The sequence below is a fragment of the Zonotrichia albicollis genome, chromosome 19 (genome assembly GCF_047830755.1).
Source record: "Zonotrichia albicollis isolate bZonAlb1 chromosome 19, bZonAlb1.hap1, whole genome shotgun sequence".
Taxonomy (NCBI): domain Eukaryota; kingdom Metazoa; phylum Chordata; class Aves; order Passeriformes; family Passerellidae; genus Zonotrichia; species Zonotrichia albicollis.
This window is the reverse complement of record NC_133837.1, coordinates 3205262-3224562: the sequence shown is the minus strand read 5'-3', so window position 1 is coordinate 3224562 and position 19301 is coordinate 3205262. Positions and strand designations below refer to the sequence as shown.

The window sequence follows — 19301 nt, the reverse complement described above, 5'->3', positions numbered from 1 at the left end:
ATGTTCCTGTGCCTTAGGCAGCAGTGGATGCAATGCTGATGTGCACAGGAAGAGAGGGTGGGCAGGAAATAAAGTGAAGTAAAACAAGCTTGGATCACAACAGGAACTGCCAAGGGTCAGGGAAGCTGTGAATCATGGACATCATGGGATAACACATCTGCTCCTCACCTGCCAGGGCTCATAGTGCTGATCAGCACCTTCACCCTGGCTATGGGGGGCATCAATGCTGCCCGGACCCTCCATGCTGCACTGCTGGAGAACAAATTCCACACCCCACAGTCATTCTATGACACCACCCCGACCGGGCGCATCATCAACCGCTTCTCCAAGGACATCTACATCATTGATGAGGTCATCCCACACACCATCATAATGTTCCTGGGGACATTCTTCACCTCCTTGTCCACCATGATCGTTATCATAGCGAGCACTCCACTCTTTGCTGTGGTTATAGTCCCACTGGCAATTCTCTACTTCCTTGTTCAGGTAACTGGAAAAATGTGTGACAACTATTGCAATTATTCCATTCCTTTTCTTTTTAGGGAAAACAACATTGATTTGTGGGTTAAATGGAAATACCTGAAGTAGCTATGTGTTTACATAAACAAAACATTATTTACTTTTTTCAGAAAAAGAAATGTCCTGCAAGATGTGGCCATAAAACAGATAGGCATAAACTTTTTTAGCTTTTAAGTAATAAAAAGTAACCTTACTGCTAGAGCCAGCACTGCAGTGCATGCCAATATATTAAATGTGGATATATTTGACATACTGAAAAGTTTTCAAAGTAGTTAGGAATTAAAATGTTGAAAATAGAAAGCATCAATTTTATTGATTTCTGAGCCATAGTCAAGCTTATTTTGCAGACTGTAAATAGAGACCTGATAATGGAGGTGCAAATGCACAATTTGTTTTCTTGGAAAATGAGGTTCCTACAAATGGATTCATTCTGCTTGATTATATTAACTAAATTTAAAGGCACATAGATAAATTCAACTTTCAGTCTATAGAAACTGCAGTTACCCAATACTCTTGTGGAATGATGTAAAGGTAACTTTCTTGATATTTTCTTAATTTTGGACAATATTTTAGAGGGTTGAAGTGCATTAGTAGCAATCTCCTTTAGATCCTTAACCTAAGAAATTCTTCACTGTTAATTTAAAAAGTGAAAGTATTTCATGAACCTTTCAATTTCCTGTGAAAAATGGCAGCGATTCTATGTGGCAACCTCCCGCCAGCTGAAGCGCCTGGAGTCTGTGAGCAGATCCCCCATCTACTCCCACTTCTCAGAGACTGTGTCAGGGGCCAGTGTTATCAGAGCCTACAGGAGAGTGAAGGCCTTCGTGGACATCAGTGATCTGAAGGTAGATGAAAATCAGAAGAGTTATTATCCTGGCGTAGTGTCAAACAGGTAAAACATAATTTCTTGTTTCCACTTAGATAACCCTGTTTGTACAATTGGTCCGAGGCAACCTTTTCCCACACTCTTTACCCTTGCATTCTTCCCAGGTGGCTGGGCATCCGAGTTGAGTTTGTGGGGAACTGCATTGTCCTTTTTGCTGCCCTTTTTGCTGTGATTGGTAGGAACAGCCTGAATGCTGGCCTGGTGGGACTGTCAGTGTCCTATGCGTTACAGGTACATGTTACAGCTTTATTGGGGGTTGAACATTTTTGCATATGATATGGATATATTTCCAGTAATCTAAGTGCTTGCTAAAGCTGGAGTTAATAAGGAAATAATTAAAACGAGTAGTGGGATGTTTGGAAAACAGAGATTCACACTGGATGCTGAAATCATCAGCAAGCTCACATGAAGGAGGATCTCAGGGCACTTTGAGAGCATCAAGGCTGTGCTGCACCCCAGCACCCTCAAGGGTGGTGCATGGGAGTGCCAGAACATCAAGAACAGACCATTTGAGCAGTGTGGCTTAATGTGTTGTGCATCAATCCTGCTGTGCAGCACATTGGTGTGTCCAGGTAATTACAGGCAGATCAGTGGAACTTATAATTAGACAAGGCAAACTGTAGTGACCCAGGCTGTGGAGAATGTAGCAGATTTAATGGCCTCACTCTTGCCAGAAGCGTTTTAGATACCCTGAAAGTGCAAAGTTGCTATTAGCAGTTTTCCAGTGAAACACATGATTTGGGGAATGACTTCCTTCCAGCTTTTTTTGAAGGGGCAAGTGTTAAATCAGCAAAGCATCATCATAATCTTCTTCATGTAAGCACTTGATAATCTGTATATTTCTTGTCCCAGTAACTGTATTAACTTTAATGCAAAGGTAATTATCTCATTTGTAGCATTAATGTGAATCCATGTCTTAATAGCAGTGTCTGCTTTTGTTGGAGGTTTTTGGGGTTAGGTTTTTCTGTGGCTTTTTTGGGGGGTTTTTGGTGTTTTGTTTGTTTTGAGAGGGTTGTTTTGGGGGGAGTTGTTTTGGTTTTGTTGGAGGGGTTGTTTGTTTTGAAGCTTTGTTTTGTTTTGTTTGTTTTGGTTTTGTGGTTTTTTATTATATGTGTTGTTCCTCTGAGGGTGATATTTTGTTCCTTGACTTCCCCAAGGTGACCGTGTCTCTGAATTGGATGGTCCGAATGACTTCTGAACTTGAAACCAATATTGTGGCTGTGGAAAGAATAAAAGAGTATTCAGAAACTGAAACAGAGGTCAGCTACCACGAGTCCAGCATGCTCAGCAACAAGATGAAAATTTTAATGCACGCATGTACATGGTCCTTCTTGAGGCTCTTGAGATGGTTCCTGCTCTGAGAGTTATCATTTAACCTGAACAAATGTCATGCTCTGAACTGTAATTTATTCTATCACAGCTCCAAATTATTATTGCTGTCATGCAGCCTGTGCTTAGCATGTCATTTTCTGCTGCTGTGAGTGGCTATAGCACAGGAGATGAGTTTCACATCAGAATATTGGTCCCTTTGTGTTTGAAGAGTTTGATGCACAGTCTCCCCTGTGTGGCTGGTGCCATGGTCCTGCTCATGAGCAGAGCTGCAGTACAATTATCAGGTCTTACACACGTTTTCAATAGTACTTCTATTTAATCAACCTAATCAGTCCTCACCTCCCATGAGAAAACATCTCTAGGTTCACTGTACTGCTAATCATCCAATTGCCTACCTGTGCTGCCAAAGACTTCTGAAGCTGGCAGATGGAGCTGTGCCAGGAAAGCTGCTCTCTGGACCCACTGGTTTGTTAGTCCTATGTGCACACTAAGAATTAAGAAATGGAGGAGACCTGCAGTAAACAGTTCTGCAGATCAAATATTTAACCTGGAACAAAAAAGGCAGCTAGACAAGATGTGTGATAGGTGTTATAAACCATAGCTTGAGCTGGCAGAAAACTGACAGTGTTCTGTTAAAGCTGATGGAAAAATATTCATATCCATTGAGGATTCATCCCTCTGTGCTCAGGGTTTTTTCCTGTTAACTTCACAACAAAGACAAATGGGTGGATACTTAGGACCCCATGTTTTTTCCTCATTATTATAAATTTATTTGATCATGGAGATTTCATTTATCAGATAAAATGCTTTTATCTGAGCTTGAATTATTTTTTCTCAAGCCTATGTGAGGCATTTCTGACTTCTGTTTTCCTCAGGCTCCCTGGATCATTGAGGGCAAGAGTCCTCCAGAAAACTGGCCATCCAAGGGAGACCTGGAGTTTGTGAATTATTCAGTGAGGTACAGGAAGGGCCTAGATCTGGTGCTGAAGGATCTAAACCTCCAAGTGCATGGTGGGGAGAAGGTGAGTTACCAGCTGAATGTCTGCTAGAACTTTGCTCTGGGCCTCCGGTGACAGATGTGGAGTAGAGGAGAGGGTCCAGAGGAACACTGATGCCAGTGCAGGAGCCAGCAGTGACACCTGTGTGTCCATGTGCCAGCATCCTCCTGGCTGGAAAGCAGTAGAGTGAATTGCATGGCACTTTCTGGACTTTCCAGTTCACTTGGCAACAGGCTCCCATACGCCATGTAGGAGGCACCAATGCAAGTGACAAAAATTCAGTGACAGGAATGCTTTTCTGAAGTGTGCAGATGGGAAAAGGAATTCCAGATTTTTCTTGTCTTTGACTTCCCCTGTGAAATTTTTGGCATGGAAGGAAATGACATTCTTTGCTTCCTTAATCAGGAAATTGCCTTTATTCTGGGAGATTCATTTCTTCATGCTTTGATGGAAAGTTCTGAGGTTTGCCTGCTGGAGACAGAATAATTAGCATGGGAAAGTCCTTTCCTGAACAAGCTGTTGCTAAAAAATAGAATTGCCCTTATTCTAAGCAGACAGGATGACAGCATCCTTCTGGCATGGAAATACATGTGCTTACCATGAAGTAGGAATTGCCTTAGAGAGCCTTTATTTCTTGTCCTTGGGTGCCTGGACCTACCATGGGTCTCCCAAATCACCCAAAGTTATGTGGGATGGCTCTAGGCCTGTGTTATTCATTGTATTCATGACATGTGATATTTATATGGAATATCATTCCAATTACAGGAATGGCAATAAGTACATCACAGTGTACCCAGGGTTTGTAGGGAAGGATGGAATATTCTTTCTTAGATTCAGATCTTCAGTCAAACCTCTTAGAACAATCTTGGGGGGTTGTTGGGGAGTTTTTTGTTGGGTGTTGTTTTCTTCTTAACTATGTGCTTTGTTGTTAAACCTGCAATTTGTTGTAGATTGGAATTGTTGGCAGAACTGGTGCAGGGAAGTCCTCCATGACGCTCTGCCTCTTTAGGATCCTGGAAGCTGTAAAAGGGGAAATTAAAATTGATGGCGTGAAAATTTCAGAGATTGGTCTCCATGACCTTCGATCAAGGCTAACAATTATTCCTCAGGTACTGTTTCTGTGTGTCACAATGAAGGACTATTTTCTAGCAGCTTAACAAACCATAAATAATGGTTTATCCAAAGAGGAAAATGTTTTGTTGCACTCAGAAAATTGTTTCAGAAAATCAAACTATTTATACTTTCACTGGTTCCATCCTGCCACCTTATAAGCTGGGTGATAAAAAAGGATTTAGAATAAACCATCTTTAGAGCTGAAAGTTGGGTTTGAACTGTATGATGTAAAGTATTTTCAGAGAGGATGGGATTGGGAGGTAGCCTACCTGCGATACAATGGACACATCAAAGCAGCAGCCCAGTATAGTATCTGTACCTAAAACAGCTAAAGCACTTGTCTAATGAAAATTGGTTTTATATCTAGGATCCTGTCCTTTTTTCTGGAACACTGAGGATGAACCTGGATCCATTTAATAAGTATTCAGATGAAGAAATATGGAAAGCACTTGAACTGTCTCATTTGAAGAGGTTTGTCAGCAGTCAGCCATCCATGCTGGACTATGAGTGCTCAGAGGGTGGAGAGAATCTTAGGTAAGGAATGCCTTGACTAGAGCGTACCCTGAGCTGCCATTCAGCTGTGACAGTGGGTGACACCTGAGCACAGGCTACCATTGGTCTGTCATATCTGAAATTATTCAGGCACCTGTTTCTGTTCCAAGAAAGCCACCAATGTTCAAACGTTTGCCTCCCCTTTTGCCTCTGCCACAAATGATCTGATTCCTCTCCCAAACCCAAATCCCATCTTGTCAGAAAGAAGTTTTAGGATTGCAGGATATTAGGGACAGGCAGCCCCTTAAACACATTCTGGTAGGAAGGGAAATGCCATGATAACATTACTGCTGTGCTGAGTAAGAGTTCTCTGTCTGACACTTCAGCAATGTTTATTTTCCATTACTATTTGAAAGGCCTATGAAGACATGACTGGGGATGATAAAATGCCATGTTCTGATATGCTTCATTGGCTTCTGAGGCTGTGGTGTCACCAGATTGCCTGTGATGAATGTTTGGCTCCTTCCTCATGGTGCACACACTCGGAGACTGAGTCTGGGCTATGTTTGTGGCAAGGGAGGAAGTCTGGGTTGCTCAGATACATGTATATATTTTATTTTTTACGGTAGAAAGGACTTGCAGCCTCATAACATTTTCTTTTCCTTTTTATTTTCTTTTTCCTAAGTTTGCATATGCTCAGTGTTATCAGAACTATGAGTGTTTCTTAAAGCTTGGGCAGAAACGTTGTCATTAGCTGCCCTGGCTTTTGTCACAGTGATAAAAGGTACATTTGGTGGCTCTGCCAGCATAGGGCCAGGCAGTAAGTGATCCTATCACAGTTAGGGTAGGTATGCTGCAGCCGGCATGTGTGAGCTATGGGGCTGACAGAACAGACAGCTTGCAAAATATTTCAGGGGTTTTTGGGTAACACTGTGAGTGACCTGCTGAGCACAAGTGGCTGTGAGCAGTGGGGAGCTGGGCTCACTGGAAGGCTGTGTGTGCTTGCAGTGTGGGCCAGAGGCAGCTCGTGTGCCTGGCCAGAGCTCTCCTGCGCAAAACAAGGATCCTGATCCTGGATGAAGCCACGGCCGCCATCGACCTGGAGACCGACGACCTCATCCAGATGACCATTCGGACACAGTTTGTGGACTGCACAGTGCTGACCATTGCGCACAGGCTGAACACAATCATGGACTACACCAGGTGAGATCTCTGAGCAGCGCGTGGTGGGCTCATGGGTTTGCTGGGGATGTGAAGCAGCACTTCAAGGGGTCTGGTTTGGCTCTGGAGATGAGCCCTGCTTCTCTTGTTGGGCAATGTGTAAGCAATGGTGTGCTGTATCATCCCAGAATTTCCAGCCCTGACTTTGCCTCTGTTGGCATAGGAAACAGGTTCTATATTCAGAAACCAGAGCTGTGTAGGGGACACTGCCCAGGGACACTCCTGAGACTGTCTGGAAGCTTATGGAACCTTGTTAAACCAGCAGCTGCTGTAACTTCTTCACTAACAGCATGCCATTTTAATTACTTGAAAATATATTAGTATTCTTCATGAGCTTTTATCTCCTTGGCTTTCTGGAACTATAGTCTCAGTTCCAGATGCTTTGTTTCCCTCTTCTTGCCCCTGGGAGACAGGGACTGTCCTGTGACTTTTTTTGTCAAGCAGCAGCTCAGGGAAAATGTTTATCATCTATTGTGTTTTAACATGTGAAAATAATTGAGGAAAACAAAAGCAAGGCAAAGATTAGAGAAGTTTGCTTTGTGACACAAACAGGTACTGCATTCCTTGTGAGGAATTTTCTGATACATCTTTCCCCCCACACCATCTTTTGTTTTGTACAGAGTTCTTGTTCTAGACAATGGGACCATAGCTGAATTTGACACACCTGCAAACCTTATAGCAGCAAAAGGTATATTCTACAGTATGGCCAAAGATGCTGGACTGGCATGAAGAAAAGACCCCTTGGGTTTTGGTTTGGTGTTTTTTTTAATATTACTGTCTTGTCACAAAAGTGACTTGTGAATGTACTGTAATTTACAAAACAGTTTTTGTAGTCAACTCAACTTGTGATATGTGAACAAAGAATTTTACAATTATAAGGATCAGGAAGTGAATTTTACATTTTAAAATATTTTCTATATACATAAAGTATTTTATTACATGTTTTTTTTCCCGAAGAATGACAAATATTCCACCAAGAAAATGCATGTACCACAGCACAATTATGTACTGCATTCAGGTTTGTAATTAGTAAATTATATTAATGGTATGAATTACATCTGAGTTGTGTGTTTTCTGCATAAGGATTCATAGGATTTGAAGTGAAAAGACAGGCCTAGTTAAGCTGACTCAGCGGAGTAACAGTGAAATGCTGTGTAACCTCTGAGAAGTTCCAACTTCTTCCTTTGAATATTTCCCCCAGAACAAGGGAGTCCTTGGGACCTTTAGGATCTGTGTCCAGGGCAACTTTGGCATTATAAAATTCCTCTTCAGCCTAAGGAGCAACATGTATTTAAAGCTAAACCTACAAATAGCTTCATATAAAACATTAACTACACAGATTTTTTCCAATTCAGTAGACCCCACACAAGCTCACAGGGACACGATTGGACCAGAGGTATGAGAAGTTTGCTGTATGTCTTTGGGTAAGAAGTCACTAAGAGTAAGTCTTCAATTAAGCAGAACGTGCCTGCTGAGACAGGTGTGTATTTAGTTTATCTTGTTCAACATTTAATCATCTGAAATAATGGGTGATTTGTTTTGCAGAAATAATTACCTATTTTATTATTGATAACCAGGCCTCTTCAGATAAAAGGAGGCCTGTGTTCAAACTGCATTTGCTGCTAGAATCTGCTAGAACCTCTTTTGCTTTAGTTGTTTGTGTCTTACAGTAAGCACTCCAGAAAACCACCCAGCAAGAAAAAGTTCCTATGTTTTACCAGAAGGAAAGTGCAGAAAAATTTTGAGAAGACAAAAATAATAATTTGTTAATTCTTACAAATTATACTTCTTAAATAGAAACCCAAATCTGCCGCCAAGCATTTATTAGACATTAACATTTCCTATTTCGGAGCACAAAGTAATGAATTATTTATCACACACAGAATGTAATGGTTATACACTGATGAGATTGGAGAGTGTTAATAATATCTTCCTGGTATAAACTGCACAAGGTATAAAAATATTCCTGGGAATGCAAATATAGGGATCAGCATATGTGCAAGTTTGCTGTCCAAGAGATGAGCTTTTCTTTAGGGGGGTCTTACTGGTTAACTCTGAGCCCAATGCCTGAACCATCCTGTGCTGGGGAGAAGGCAGCAGCCAGGGTGACATGAGGAATGACAATTTTATGATTCCATTACAGAGAGCTTAATATGCCACCAACAACCAGGTATAAAACAGATATTGTCAATGACTGGAACTATGTTTGACCTCTGGCACTTTGCAGAAGAGGCTTTTTCAGTGTGACAAAACCTTCTGTGTTCACCTGGGGAGACTGAGCTTCAGTGTGGTGACTGGGCACAAAGAGGATTCAGGTGAGAGCAGGGATCTGTGCTGGCAGAGCCCCGGCCCGGCCTGACGGCGGGTAGGGAGCTCCCTCTGGTGTGCTCAGTGCCTGAGTTCAAGTGCTGGGAGCAGCGGGCCTGGGGGCGCCCTGGGGACAGCTCCCACCGCACTGGGGTGACACGGGCGGCGCTGACCCGCACTGAGGTGACGCACGCGGCTCTGACCCACATTGGGGTGACACACGCAGCTCTGACCCGCACTGGGGTGACACGGACGGCTCTGACCCGCACTGAGGTGACACGGGCGGCTCTGACCCGCACTGAGGTGACACGGGCGGCGCTGACCCGCATTGGAGTGACACGGGTGGCGCTGACCCGCACTGGGGTGACACGGGCAGCGCTGACCCACATTGGGGTGACACGGGCGGCTCTGACCCGCACCTGCCGCAGCCCCAGCACAGGGGGAGGCTGTGCTTGGTCCCCAGCCCACGACTGCCTCAGCAGCTGCATGGACACTGCACAGCCTTCCCAGACTCTGAACTCCGAGAGAAGACAACAGATAAATTCCTTTGGCAGCTGTAGTTTCCAAAGAAACTGGGGGGAAGGTGAATGGACCAGTTTGGTACATTCTATTTGCCTGTTATATCTCATACTTTAGTTTATTCATCTAATCCATAGCACCTGCTTTTCATGTGGCCTAGCAGAGCAGAACTCTTCCTCAAATTCAAGCGACTAAATACTAAAATCCTAAAAAAATCAGATAAAATTCAGCTCTTATATAATTTTCAATTTCTTTATTCAAGAATTTCACAGCAAAGTAGTCAAACTCTGAATTTTAAGTAACTGTGATTTTCTTTTCAGTAAACTGCATGGGTAAACACAAGTCACAGTGAAAAAAAGAAAATACATTGCATAGGAACATCAAGTTTGGCTATCAGCCCCAGAAAATCCTGGGTACTTCACTAGTTTCTTTTTACACAGGTAACTTTATAGGTCAAGATGCAATTTTTCTCAGGAATGTAGAAGTCAAAGGAAAATAAAATTACATTTTATGTGCTTTTAAAAGGGCAAATAAAATCAGCATTGAAGAAATGTCAATACAGTAACAAAAATAGTATATTTAATTGCACATGCCATTACATGTCAATTGCTCATGTATATATTAACAGACAACAGGGAATAAATTCCCTAAAAGGGATTTTGGTTGACAGCTTATTTATTATTTGGACAATTACTCTCACTTTTATTTTCAACCTGAGAAATAGGGAAAAATGTAAACAGGGATTAAGAAATCACTATAAGTCACTTGATAGAATTTAAACTTGACATAGTTTTGTGCTTCCATAGATGTAAACCCTTCTGGGTTTTTTTCCCCTCTAAGTAAGATAGGACTTAATAAACATGATCTAAAAAGAGAATATTGATGGTAATGGACTCAGTAGAAATATTAAATCAGCTTCATGGCAGGTTCTTTAGCTTGAGTACCTCTGCTATTTTATAGCAAACAAATTAGTAGAACAGCTTAAGGTAAGCCTTTCCCTGAGAGCTTCTAACTCTGCAGTATTTAATTATCTTTTTGTAAGGAAGTGTTGCATTAACAGATAGTTCTACCAATACTTCCTGTGCATTGAGCTACTTTTATACCAGACTCACTGTTTGTAGATTAACTAGAAGTTTTAAATGTGCATAACCACTTCAGCACAGTTAACAAAATAGATTTTTTTCACATCATTAGCCCTTATAGGTACTGTTTTTCAAACGTAATTGTAAAGCGAAAGATAAAAATACTTTGTTTTATTCCTTAATTAGTACGTAAGTTCTGATGCCTTCTTGTTATACCCACTCTGTTCAGAAAGTGTTGGGACTCTGAAAAGTGAGTTTTTGTCGCTTACTGTTAGAACAAGCTCCAGTTCTTGGAAATCCTGTAGCCTTGCAACATCCTTGTCCTTTAAACAAATACAATAAGAAGTTAGGTGATAGTGTTAGTGTCCTTTAAGTTTGCAGAGGTAAGTTAAAATAATAAGCTCATACTAACACAAGGTATGTATTTATTTTTAACTATGACAGTTCTTTACAGTGAACTGGAAAGCAAATATCCTGTTGCATCTTGTATTTACTCTAGGGTCTTACTCAACTATTCCCTTAAGTCTATTTTTAGAAGGAATGCAACACTGACAGTGAGTGCAAGTGATGAGTAGGATTACATTTGCAAGATCCACTGCATGGCACCCAAATCCTTTTCTTTTTCCCTTTGCTAATTCTTCGCATGAATTAGCAAGCTGATGAATTGAAGCTTGCATCTACCCAAGCAGGTCCTGCACGTGGACCTTCATGGCCTGCATGGCTTTCTTCAGGGCTACCCAGCAAGGCCAGCTCTGAGCCCCTGCTGCAGTTCTCTGCTGCCAACAGCAGTACAGAGTCAGGTTTGTGTCACTGCAGGAATAACAGGGGTCCTGAAGTCCTACCAGAGAGCCTGAAGTGATTAGAGATGAAAATAAAAAGTTCTTTCAACAATAACTAAAGTTGGAAAGTGACAGAATTGCTTATGTCTTTTTTTTTTCTCCACTTTTTGACTAACACAGAGTAAGACATCCTATAGTCAGTGAAGATGCAGCAGAGTGAAGTCTGTGGATCTGTTCCTAATCAGATTTGCCCCAAGAGTGATGCCAACAATACTCTATAAGGATTTGAGAGTGAAAGAAAGGTCCATGATGAGTTGGTAAAACAGGCCAACAGGTCCCTTCTCTGTTGGCTACAGGGTAAATGCTACTAAAGGAAGGACAGTTATGTTCAGAGCAACCCTGAAAAACACCTATGTGCAAGGACTGCAGCCAGGCCTTGCTGAACTCACAGAGCTTGGTTGAGCTCTGCAGGCCTTTTAAATGCTGTTGGCAGCTCACAGCGGTGTTGTGTTGTACTGAATTGTACAACAGAGGCACAGAATCAGGTATTAACAGGTCCAGCACCAAATGATGATGAAAGCAGGTGCTCAAGAAATTTGAGAACCGTTTTACTGAAGAAATCCCAAACAAGTGCTGAGTGTTGCAAGTTGAGCAGAGATTTTTCATTTTTGGCTGATTTTTTTTTTCAACATAGGCCTATGCAGGTGACCAAAAAATTATTCCTTTGTACCAGTAACCTAAAATCTCTTTTCTAAGTTGCTGCACTTCAAAAGGTAGAGCTCTTACCTTTCTTAACATTGTATTTGGTAATTTTCTGATCTTCTGGACATGCTCAGGGTTCACACCCAGCTCATGGCAACTCACTCGGAGCAGCTCCTTGTATGTCAGTTCTTGTCTGTCCAGTTCAATTTCAATGAAGTCATTTTCTCTAAGATTAGGGGTTTGTATTCTCACTTTAAGCACCAGTTCTATTAGAAATAAAAAGTCACATTAATAGGTATTATTATAGTATAATAGGTATTATAATAGTATAAAGAAATTGGAAACAATGTCTCTATAACAACTTCCAGGTATTTCTATGTTCTATTGTCGTTTGTGTCACTGGTAGGAATACATGAATACTCAGAAACCAAAACCTGGAATTGTATGACCACAGTTTTAATTACATTGATTTTCATCAAACTATATGAAAAAATCATAGCAAATCTAATACAATACACGTGTGTATGTCTGAACCATTGTATGAATACTCTTTAATTGATTTAAGCTGATTTAACAGCAGCTTGTACTGGTTATCAATTTCCTGAGCAATCCAAGATTGCTTTTATTGGTATTTCTTGCTCTCAATTCACTTTGCATTGCTACCCCATGGTATCAGAATGCCTTTTACTTGAAGAACAAAATTGTTAACAGTAACTGGAATTCCAGGTTTCCCTCTCTGGGTAGGCAAAGTTTCCCTGCAGAACAGGCAGATCCTAGAACAGGTCAGTGCAAACTGAGCCATGTGAGGTTCTCTTGAGCTCACTAGCTTCTTGCTCATGATCTGTATTTGCAGCTTGGACTGTGCTATTTAGAGAATTAGATTACCCTGGTGTCTGTATGCTTTTGTAGCAATTGAGACAGCAAATTTTACATGAATATTTTAATAACAGTTCTAGCAGAAACAGCATATCTGCCTACTTCATTCCCTTCAAATGTTTCCTAAATGGCTAAGCATGGCAATCTGAAAGTCTCTGGAAACCCATGATTAGTCTGCAGTGCCCAAGGTGTCAGAAGATCAACACAAAGCCAGAAGAGACTTTTGGTATTACCTTGCATGTTGAGTGGAAAAGCTCCTGTGAAGAAAACAGGCTGAAAGGCTGGCACAGGTCCCATGCAGGAGCTGTTCCCTTGCTGGGGTAGGGACTGGTTGGATCCTGCTGGCAAAGAGGGACTTCTGCCCCAAGACACTGAGCCCTGGTAAACAGGAGCTCTCTGGAGAACAGGATTTGGGTGTGATGGCCCAGCAGACCCTTGAGGCAGGGGTGGGATGTCCCTGTTGGGAGGAGCCTCAGGAGCAGCGTTCCCAGGCTGCAATAGCGCTCGTGCTCGTCCACAGGTGTCCGAGTCGGGTACGGATGGAGGGTTGGTGTCTTGTGGTTCCAAGTGTGAAGGATTCCCATTCAGGGGAGGATCTGGAATGCTGGTACTCAAGGTGTTGTAAACATATGGGAAAGGTGGGTTAGCCAGGTAATTGGGGATGATTGGCAGATCTGAATCTTGCTTTAAGTCAGGGAGTTCATCTTCCACTGTAAAACAAACCAAACAACATTCTCCAAGACTGATTTTGGGTTTCTTATTTTTGGGAATGCAGTGTTAAAAGCATCACGGGTTAAAAGATGCATCAGGAACCACCATGTCTTTTTTTTCGTACAATAAGCAGAATGCTCAGGTGTTGCCATACAGACATAAAAGCTGAGTCTGATTCTAATAATTCCAGGGGTGGTAATTCCTTCTAAACACTGCAGTACTTCTGTTTTGGCTTGTTTTAATCTGTACAGAATATTGTAACATGGTCTCTGGTGGAATAATGCTGTCATCTTCATAATGTTGCAGGCAACGAAAAACAAAGGGTCATATGTTGTTTGATATTAAGGCAGAGTTTAAAGGGAACATGCAGTACTGGGAGAGCTGCAGGATTGCCCATTCAACAGCTGGGAGGGACAACAGTGAAAACACAACCAGACACGGAAGTACACAGGAGAGACAAGATGTTGTTAATCAGCTGCATTTCAAATTACTTATCACCTCCAGCAGCAAAGCCTGCTCTATTCCAGCAGTTACAAAGCATGATAGAGATGCTCTAGTGATGTCTTTTCATGAGCCATTTATCTAGGCTGCTGATTTTTGATTTATCCAACATAGAACATAAGGAAAATCAGGTGTTGCTCATAGAAGACCTTCCTACAGATATTTTTCTCCTGCTGTCCTTCTGAAAACTGGAAACTGCATCTACCTGGCACACAGCACTCCTGAAAATATAGTTTTTCTAAATTTCCAGTGTTTTGAAAAAAGTTTGGCTATCTGGGTATGGAATTTATTGGTAATCCCCTTTACTTAAAACTTTGTTTTCTTATCATGTAAACACTCTAGAAAGCAAGTCCAAATACTAAAATCCAAACACAATATCTTCACATGCAAAACAAAGATTGGAGCACACATGCTTTGAACACCCTTTTACCAATCTTTGAAGATCATATGGCACAGTCACTGTAGGTTACCTCCCAACATCTTCCTGATCTCTCTCTTGGATGTTAACTGGGCTGGCCTCTCCCCTTTCTTTGTCAGGATGTCCTTGTCAGCCCCAGCATGCAGCAGATAAGCCACGACTGCCGCATGGTTCCGCTTGCAGGCCCAGTGCAAACAAGTCCTGCACATGGAAAACACTGTGTCAAATCCTCAGTTATGGCAGATTTGTTCCCACTCATTCTTGCTGCCTATAACAACACTCTATGTGCATGTAAAATAGGATTGAGTCGCTAACTTCATTGGAAATTTGCCCTGGACTGGGAGTCTGCAATGGCACCTGCTGATGCCATTTTCTCTTTGCTCCAATGCTCTTTACTGCAATAGTATTTTCAAAGTTCAGGATCTTTTCAATTTATCATTTCTTAGGGTACAGTCTTTAGGCTACTGGAAAAATAAGTATGAAAGTAAGGTTTGTGTATGATATTTTAATCTTTGAAAGAATCAGCTGTACTTAAAATACTTGTGTTTGTGTATATGTGATCTATTACTGGTATCCCCATAGGATATGTACTCTTTAATTAATGCTGCCAGCATGACTACTTGCACTTTCTGGCAAGTAAATTTAATTTAAAATATTGTAAGCATCATTTCTAAGAACAGTTCTTTGCCCAGTTGCCATTTGCTGTATCAGCAATTACTTGGCTTAGATCTGCGGACAACTAATTTTCTGCAATCTGTAAGTGATGCACAGAACTAATCCCTTTTCTGCATTTTCAAATTATTATTTGCAGTTTCTGACTAGAGAAACATATTAAGGAAACATAAAAGCTGCTTAGTGCTCAGATCTTATTTAGTGTATGTATTAAGTATTAAAGACTCACACACTAACTTGCTATAGGGTTGTACCATTCTTTCCTACCCATGTTCTAGTGATATTTGACCCTTCTCTAGCTTTTATATTTTAATTCTCTAGCTCCAGCTGAAGGAAATTCTTCAGGAAAATGAACATGCTCAACCCTTCTCCAAGTTTGTTTATTTATTTTTTAAGAATTACATAAAATAAAGCAGAGATAAATAAACTTAGAAGGGAAAAATCTGTCAGTTGAAAGTTTTCAAAAAGCTTTTTCAACTTTGGGTGCTTTGGTTGGCAGGGTTTTTTTACAGAAAGAGACTGCAAAGTCAGACAGGGGGTATTTGCATTGAGAACAAAATTTGCTGGTTTAGTTTTTAGAGAAGATATGTAAAGCTCAACAGCACAGCCTCAGTTTGGGATTCATCCTAGCCATTCCATATGGCCTGTGCAGAGAGGAACCATCTACCCACAGACTTGATACTCACCAAAATATAAGTGCTCTGCACCTCTAAGAATTACACATACTAAGAAGCTCCCTGCAAAAATATTAATTGTACAAACTTAAACAACAATGAGGATCCATTTATTGCCATGGTTAAAAACTACCATGCTGCAGGGTGAAGCAATATCCTGTTTTAGCTATCCCAGTGTCCCAGGTGTGCCAACCTCTCCCTTCCCCTCCCCCTTGCCCCCTTGCTAAGTGCTGCCCGTCAATCTTAACATTCCAGCAAGGGCGCAGTCTGGTTGGTGAAGTTCAAAACATGCTCCTCAGCCTTGGGGTCACTGGCCCGTCCGGGTGTCATTGTCCCCTGAGGCTCCCCCTCCCACCTGGTTGGTGGCACACCTTCCCCTTCCCTCCCCCTTTCCCCGGGCTTACAAAGACACGGGACCACGCCGTCGGGATTCTGTTGGAGCTGTTACCAAGATTCAGATGTCTGTGACCCTGGAATAAAACTCTGGATTTAACCCTCTGGCAGAATCCATCTCCGTTTCCTCTTCACCTCGCCTAAAGCCTTTCCATCAGAGGTAAAACCTGAGTTCCTGCTTGCCTGGGCTTGTTCCAAGCGCCAGCTGCCACATACAGCTGGCCAAAGGTGTCTCTGAGGTGAAACCACCTCATTTGCTGCCTCTGGTCGAGCAGCAAGAGCCAGACGAGCCCAGGCACGTTCCATCCGCTAATACTGGAACCTTATTCCAATACTACCAGATCATTATTTTTAAATATAATTAATTTTATTACAAGACTTATTTCATCAATTCCAGTTTTAGACACAAACTCATTCCGATGACAGGTTGGTTTTTATCTCACTCACTAAGATAATTCAGCATCCTTTGAATCAGTTGTATTTTTACAAGCTTTAATTTTAATGACAGTTTAAAGCTCAAGTGGTTAAGTGTTCCATCCTTCTCAAAACTGCTGATTGAACTTTCATCTTCAAATGTCTTGCTCCTTTCCTAATTTTGTTTTTCCTGTTTTTAATTATTATGTCATAGAATCCTAGAATGGATTGAGTTGTAAGGGACCCTAAAGTTCATCTCATTCCACCCCCTGCAGAGGCAGGGACACTTTCCGCTCTCCCAGGTTGCTCCAAGCCCTGTCCAAACCAGCCTTGAACATTTCCAGGACAGGAGCAGCCAGTTTCTCTGGGCAACCTGTGCCAGGGCTTCCCCACACTCACAGGGAAGAATTTTTTCCTTACATCTAATCTAAGTCTCTCCTCTTTTAATTTAAAACTGTTTCCCCTTGTCTTATAACTATCTGTCCGTGTAAAAAGTTGTTTCCCCTTTTTTATATATTTTCAAGCATGAAACAGCACAGTAAATACAGGCTGAATTGAGCCTGCAGAAAACAGTCTCCAAAAATGTCTTAGCATTCCCTCGAAAATCTTCCTTCAAATAAAATTGTGTGTTTATGTCTACAGTGTTACTTGTACAAGTGTGTATTACAGAACAGCCTTCTCTTTAATGTCCTCAGGTGGATCTAAACAAGATGCCAAATCCCCAAGTGTTTGTATACATCGCTAGAACAAGTTCCCTGCTTGAAAGAGAAAGTAATTTTCAAACTTGAGTTAATAATAAATATTTCTGCTTAGGCAATATCATGTAAAGCTGAGGTTTGTGTTCTGACAGACCACACTGTCTCAGGCTGGGGAAAAAAAAATCAAAACCAACACTACCAAGTAAGTCCACAATGACCTAGAGAAGGGGCAGACAGGGCAGGAGGTGGAGCGAGGACGCGTGTTTGTGACCCTGGTTATCCTCTCCGGAATAGGGACAGCTCCATAGCAGAGTATTGGGAGGCGGATCGACCTTTTCCTTCCTCCTCAATTCACCCCGCCTCGCCTTTCACGTGCGGAGCGAATGGACAGCAGCCTCGGCACGGGACCGCCCGGGCCGAGCTCCCCGGGAGGCTGGGTGCGGGGGGCGCCCTTACCATCCGTTGACTTCGTTCTGGGAGTTGAGGCCGACCCCCAGCTCCACGAGCCGCCGCACCTCCTCCGCGTCGCCGAGCGCCGCCGCCTCCCTCAGCCGCTCCTGCCGCTCCCGCTCCGCCATCTCCCCGCAGCCGCCGCCCGCCTCCCGCATCGCCTTCCGCGCTCCCGCGGCCGCGCCGCGCCTCCGCCGCTCCCCCCGCCGTGCTCCGGCGCGGGGGACACTATTGCCGGTGACAACCCGGCCCCGACAGCCGGTTCCGGGGCGCGGCCGCTGCCCGGGGACGGGCCAGACCGGGCAGTCCCGGGTAAACGTTGTTGAAATGACATACAGAGGCATCGTTATGTGCTGTCTCTTGCTCTGCTGATTGTTTTTGCGGGCTCTCGATTTATCCTAGAGTGAATTATGGAATCATCGACTGTTAAGTGTTGGGAGGGACCTTAAGATCATCTCGTTCCACCCGCCCCAGCCGCTCTCCACGGGCAGGGACACTTTTCACTACACCGGGTTATTTAGAGGCCCCGTCCAGCCTGGTATTGGACACTTCTAGGGGTGTGCCACATTTCTAGCTCACTGAGTGTCTGTGGTAATTTAAATAAGATTAATTTTATACCGTGGTTTTACTCAAGGAAAGAAGAACTTTATTATAACCACTGTTGTGCAAAAATCTTATGCTAAAGAGGCTAAATAGATTCAGAAAAAACTGGATTTGCCTGGTAACTCCATGAGGAGGTACTGAAGAGATTTTTAAGATTATGATGATTTGGGTTGGGAAGGAACATAACACTTATCCCGTTCCAACCTCCTGCCATGGGCAGGGACAACTTCCACTAGACCAGGTTGCTCCAAGCCCTACCCAGCCTGGCCTCGAACACTTCCAGAGATGGGGCACCCTCTTGTCCTGCAGAGGAAACTTATCATCTTTGTGCATTCTCAGCAGTCAAAGAATCCCTAAAAAACATAAGTAAAATAAAGAGCACTATCTGTCTGCAAAGCAACTGGAAAGATTATAGGTAATTCCTGCCATTTTCATGGTTTGGTTTGAAAAGCTGATTTTTGTCGTCATGGATTTGTCCTAATCCAAGTTACAGAGTGGTCAGTAAAAACTTTACCACTATGAAAAGTCAAAATAATAATTTCAAACTTCACTCAGACTTTTGTATTCCAGGTTGCTCTGTGCAGCCTTGGCAGAATGCCAGGGAATTCTGGGTTGTTGGTCTCCAGTGTACCTGTTTGCTTCCTCGATGCAATCAGAACATTACAAAGAAACTGAAACGGCCCAGGTTTTGCCCCAGTTTCCAGCATTAGCACCCCACCTTCCCTTCCATCCCCAAACCGAGACTGCAGGATATTGACTGAAAATTCATACCATATCTTGTGCTACATTGATTTCAATCACACTGTTTCAACCGTTCCGTTGGGTTTTTAAATCATTTCAAGCTGGAAAGCTTGAAAGAAGTTCAAGGTGCCTCACAGTGCTGCATCAGGGAGACATTTCCAAAAGGAAACTCCTCAGATAACAACTGGTGCTTGCATGAA

At 42.6% G+C, this 19301-nt stretch overlaps 2 protein-coding genes across 6 annotated transcripts in view; one reads left to right on the top strand and one right to left on the bottom strand.

Moving 5' to 3' along the window:
* The window catches only part of ABCC3 (ATP binding cassette subfamily C member 3), a 47039-nt gene extending 39423 nt beyond the window's left edge, over nt 1–7616 (top strand). For 3 of the 5 annotated variants that reach the window (XM_074554946.1, XM_005494780.4, XM_026797840.2), the window contains 9 exons: nt 176–486; nt 1212–1411; nt 1510–1636; nt 2563–2664; nt 3613–3759; nt 4686–4844; nt 5216–5382; nt 6349–6543; nt 7182–7616. In XM_074554946.1, coding sequence (XP_074411047.1) covers nt 176–486; nt 1212–1411; nt 1510–1636; nt 2563–2664; nt 3613–3759; nt 4686–4844; nt 5216–5382; nt 6349–6543; nt 7182–7290 — 1517 coding nt within the window. In that variant the 3' untranslated portion in view covers nt 7291–7616. Of the gene's footprint in view, nt 1–175; nt 487–1211; nt 1412–1509; nt 1637–2562; nt 2665–3612; nt 3760–4685; nt 4845–5215; nt 5383–6348; nt 6544–7181 lie in introns of those variants that run through there. The other 2 variants (XM_074554947.1, XR_012583166.1) reach the window with 2 other exon arrangements.
* A 2929-nt stretch (nt 7617–10545) lies between these two features.
* ANKRD40 (ankyrin repeat domain 40) lies at nt 10546–18113 on the bottom strand. Its single transcript, XM_005494779.4, has 5 exons — nt 17764–18113; nt 14509–14657; nt 13060–13536; nt 12035–12216; nt 10546–10792 (listed from the first exon to the last, which is right to left on the bottom strand). Exons 1-5 carry the CDS (start codon nt 18099–18101, stop codon nt 10652–10654), a joined length of 1287 nt encoding a protein of 428 aa, XP_005494836.4. The 5' UTR covers nt 18102–18113; the 3' UTR covers nt 10546–10651.
* Nucleotides 18114–19301: the final 1188 nt, after the last annotated feature.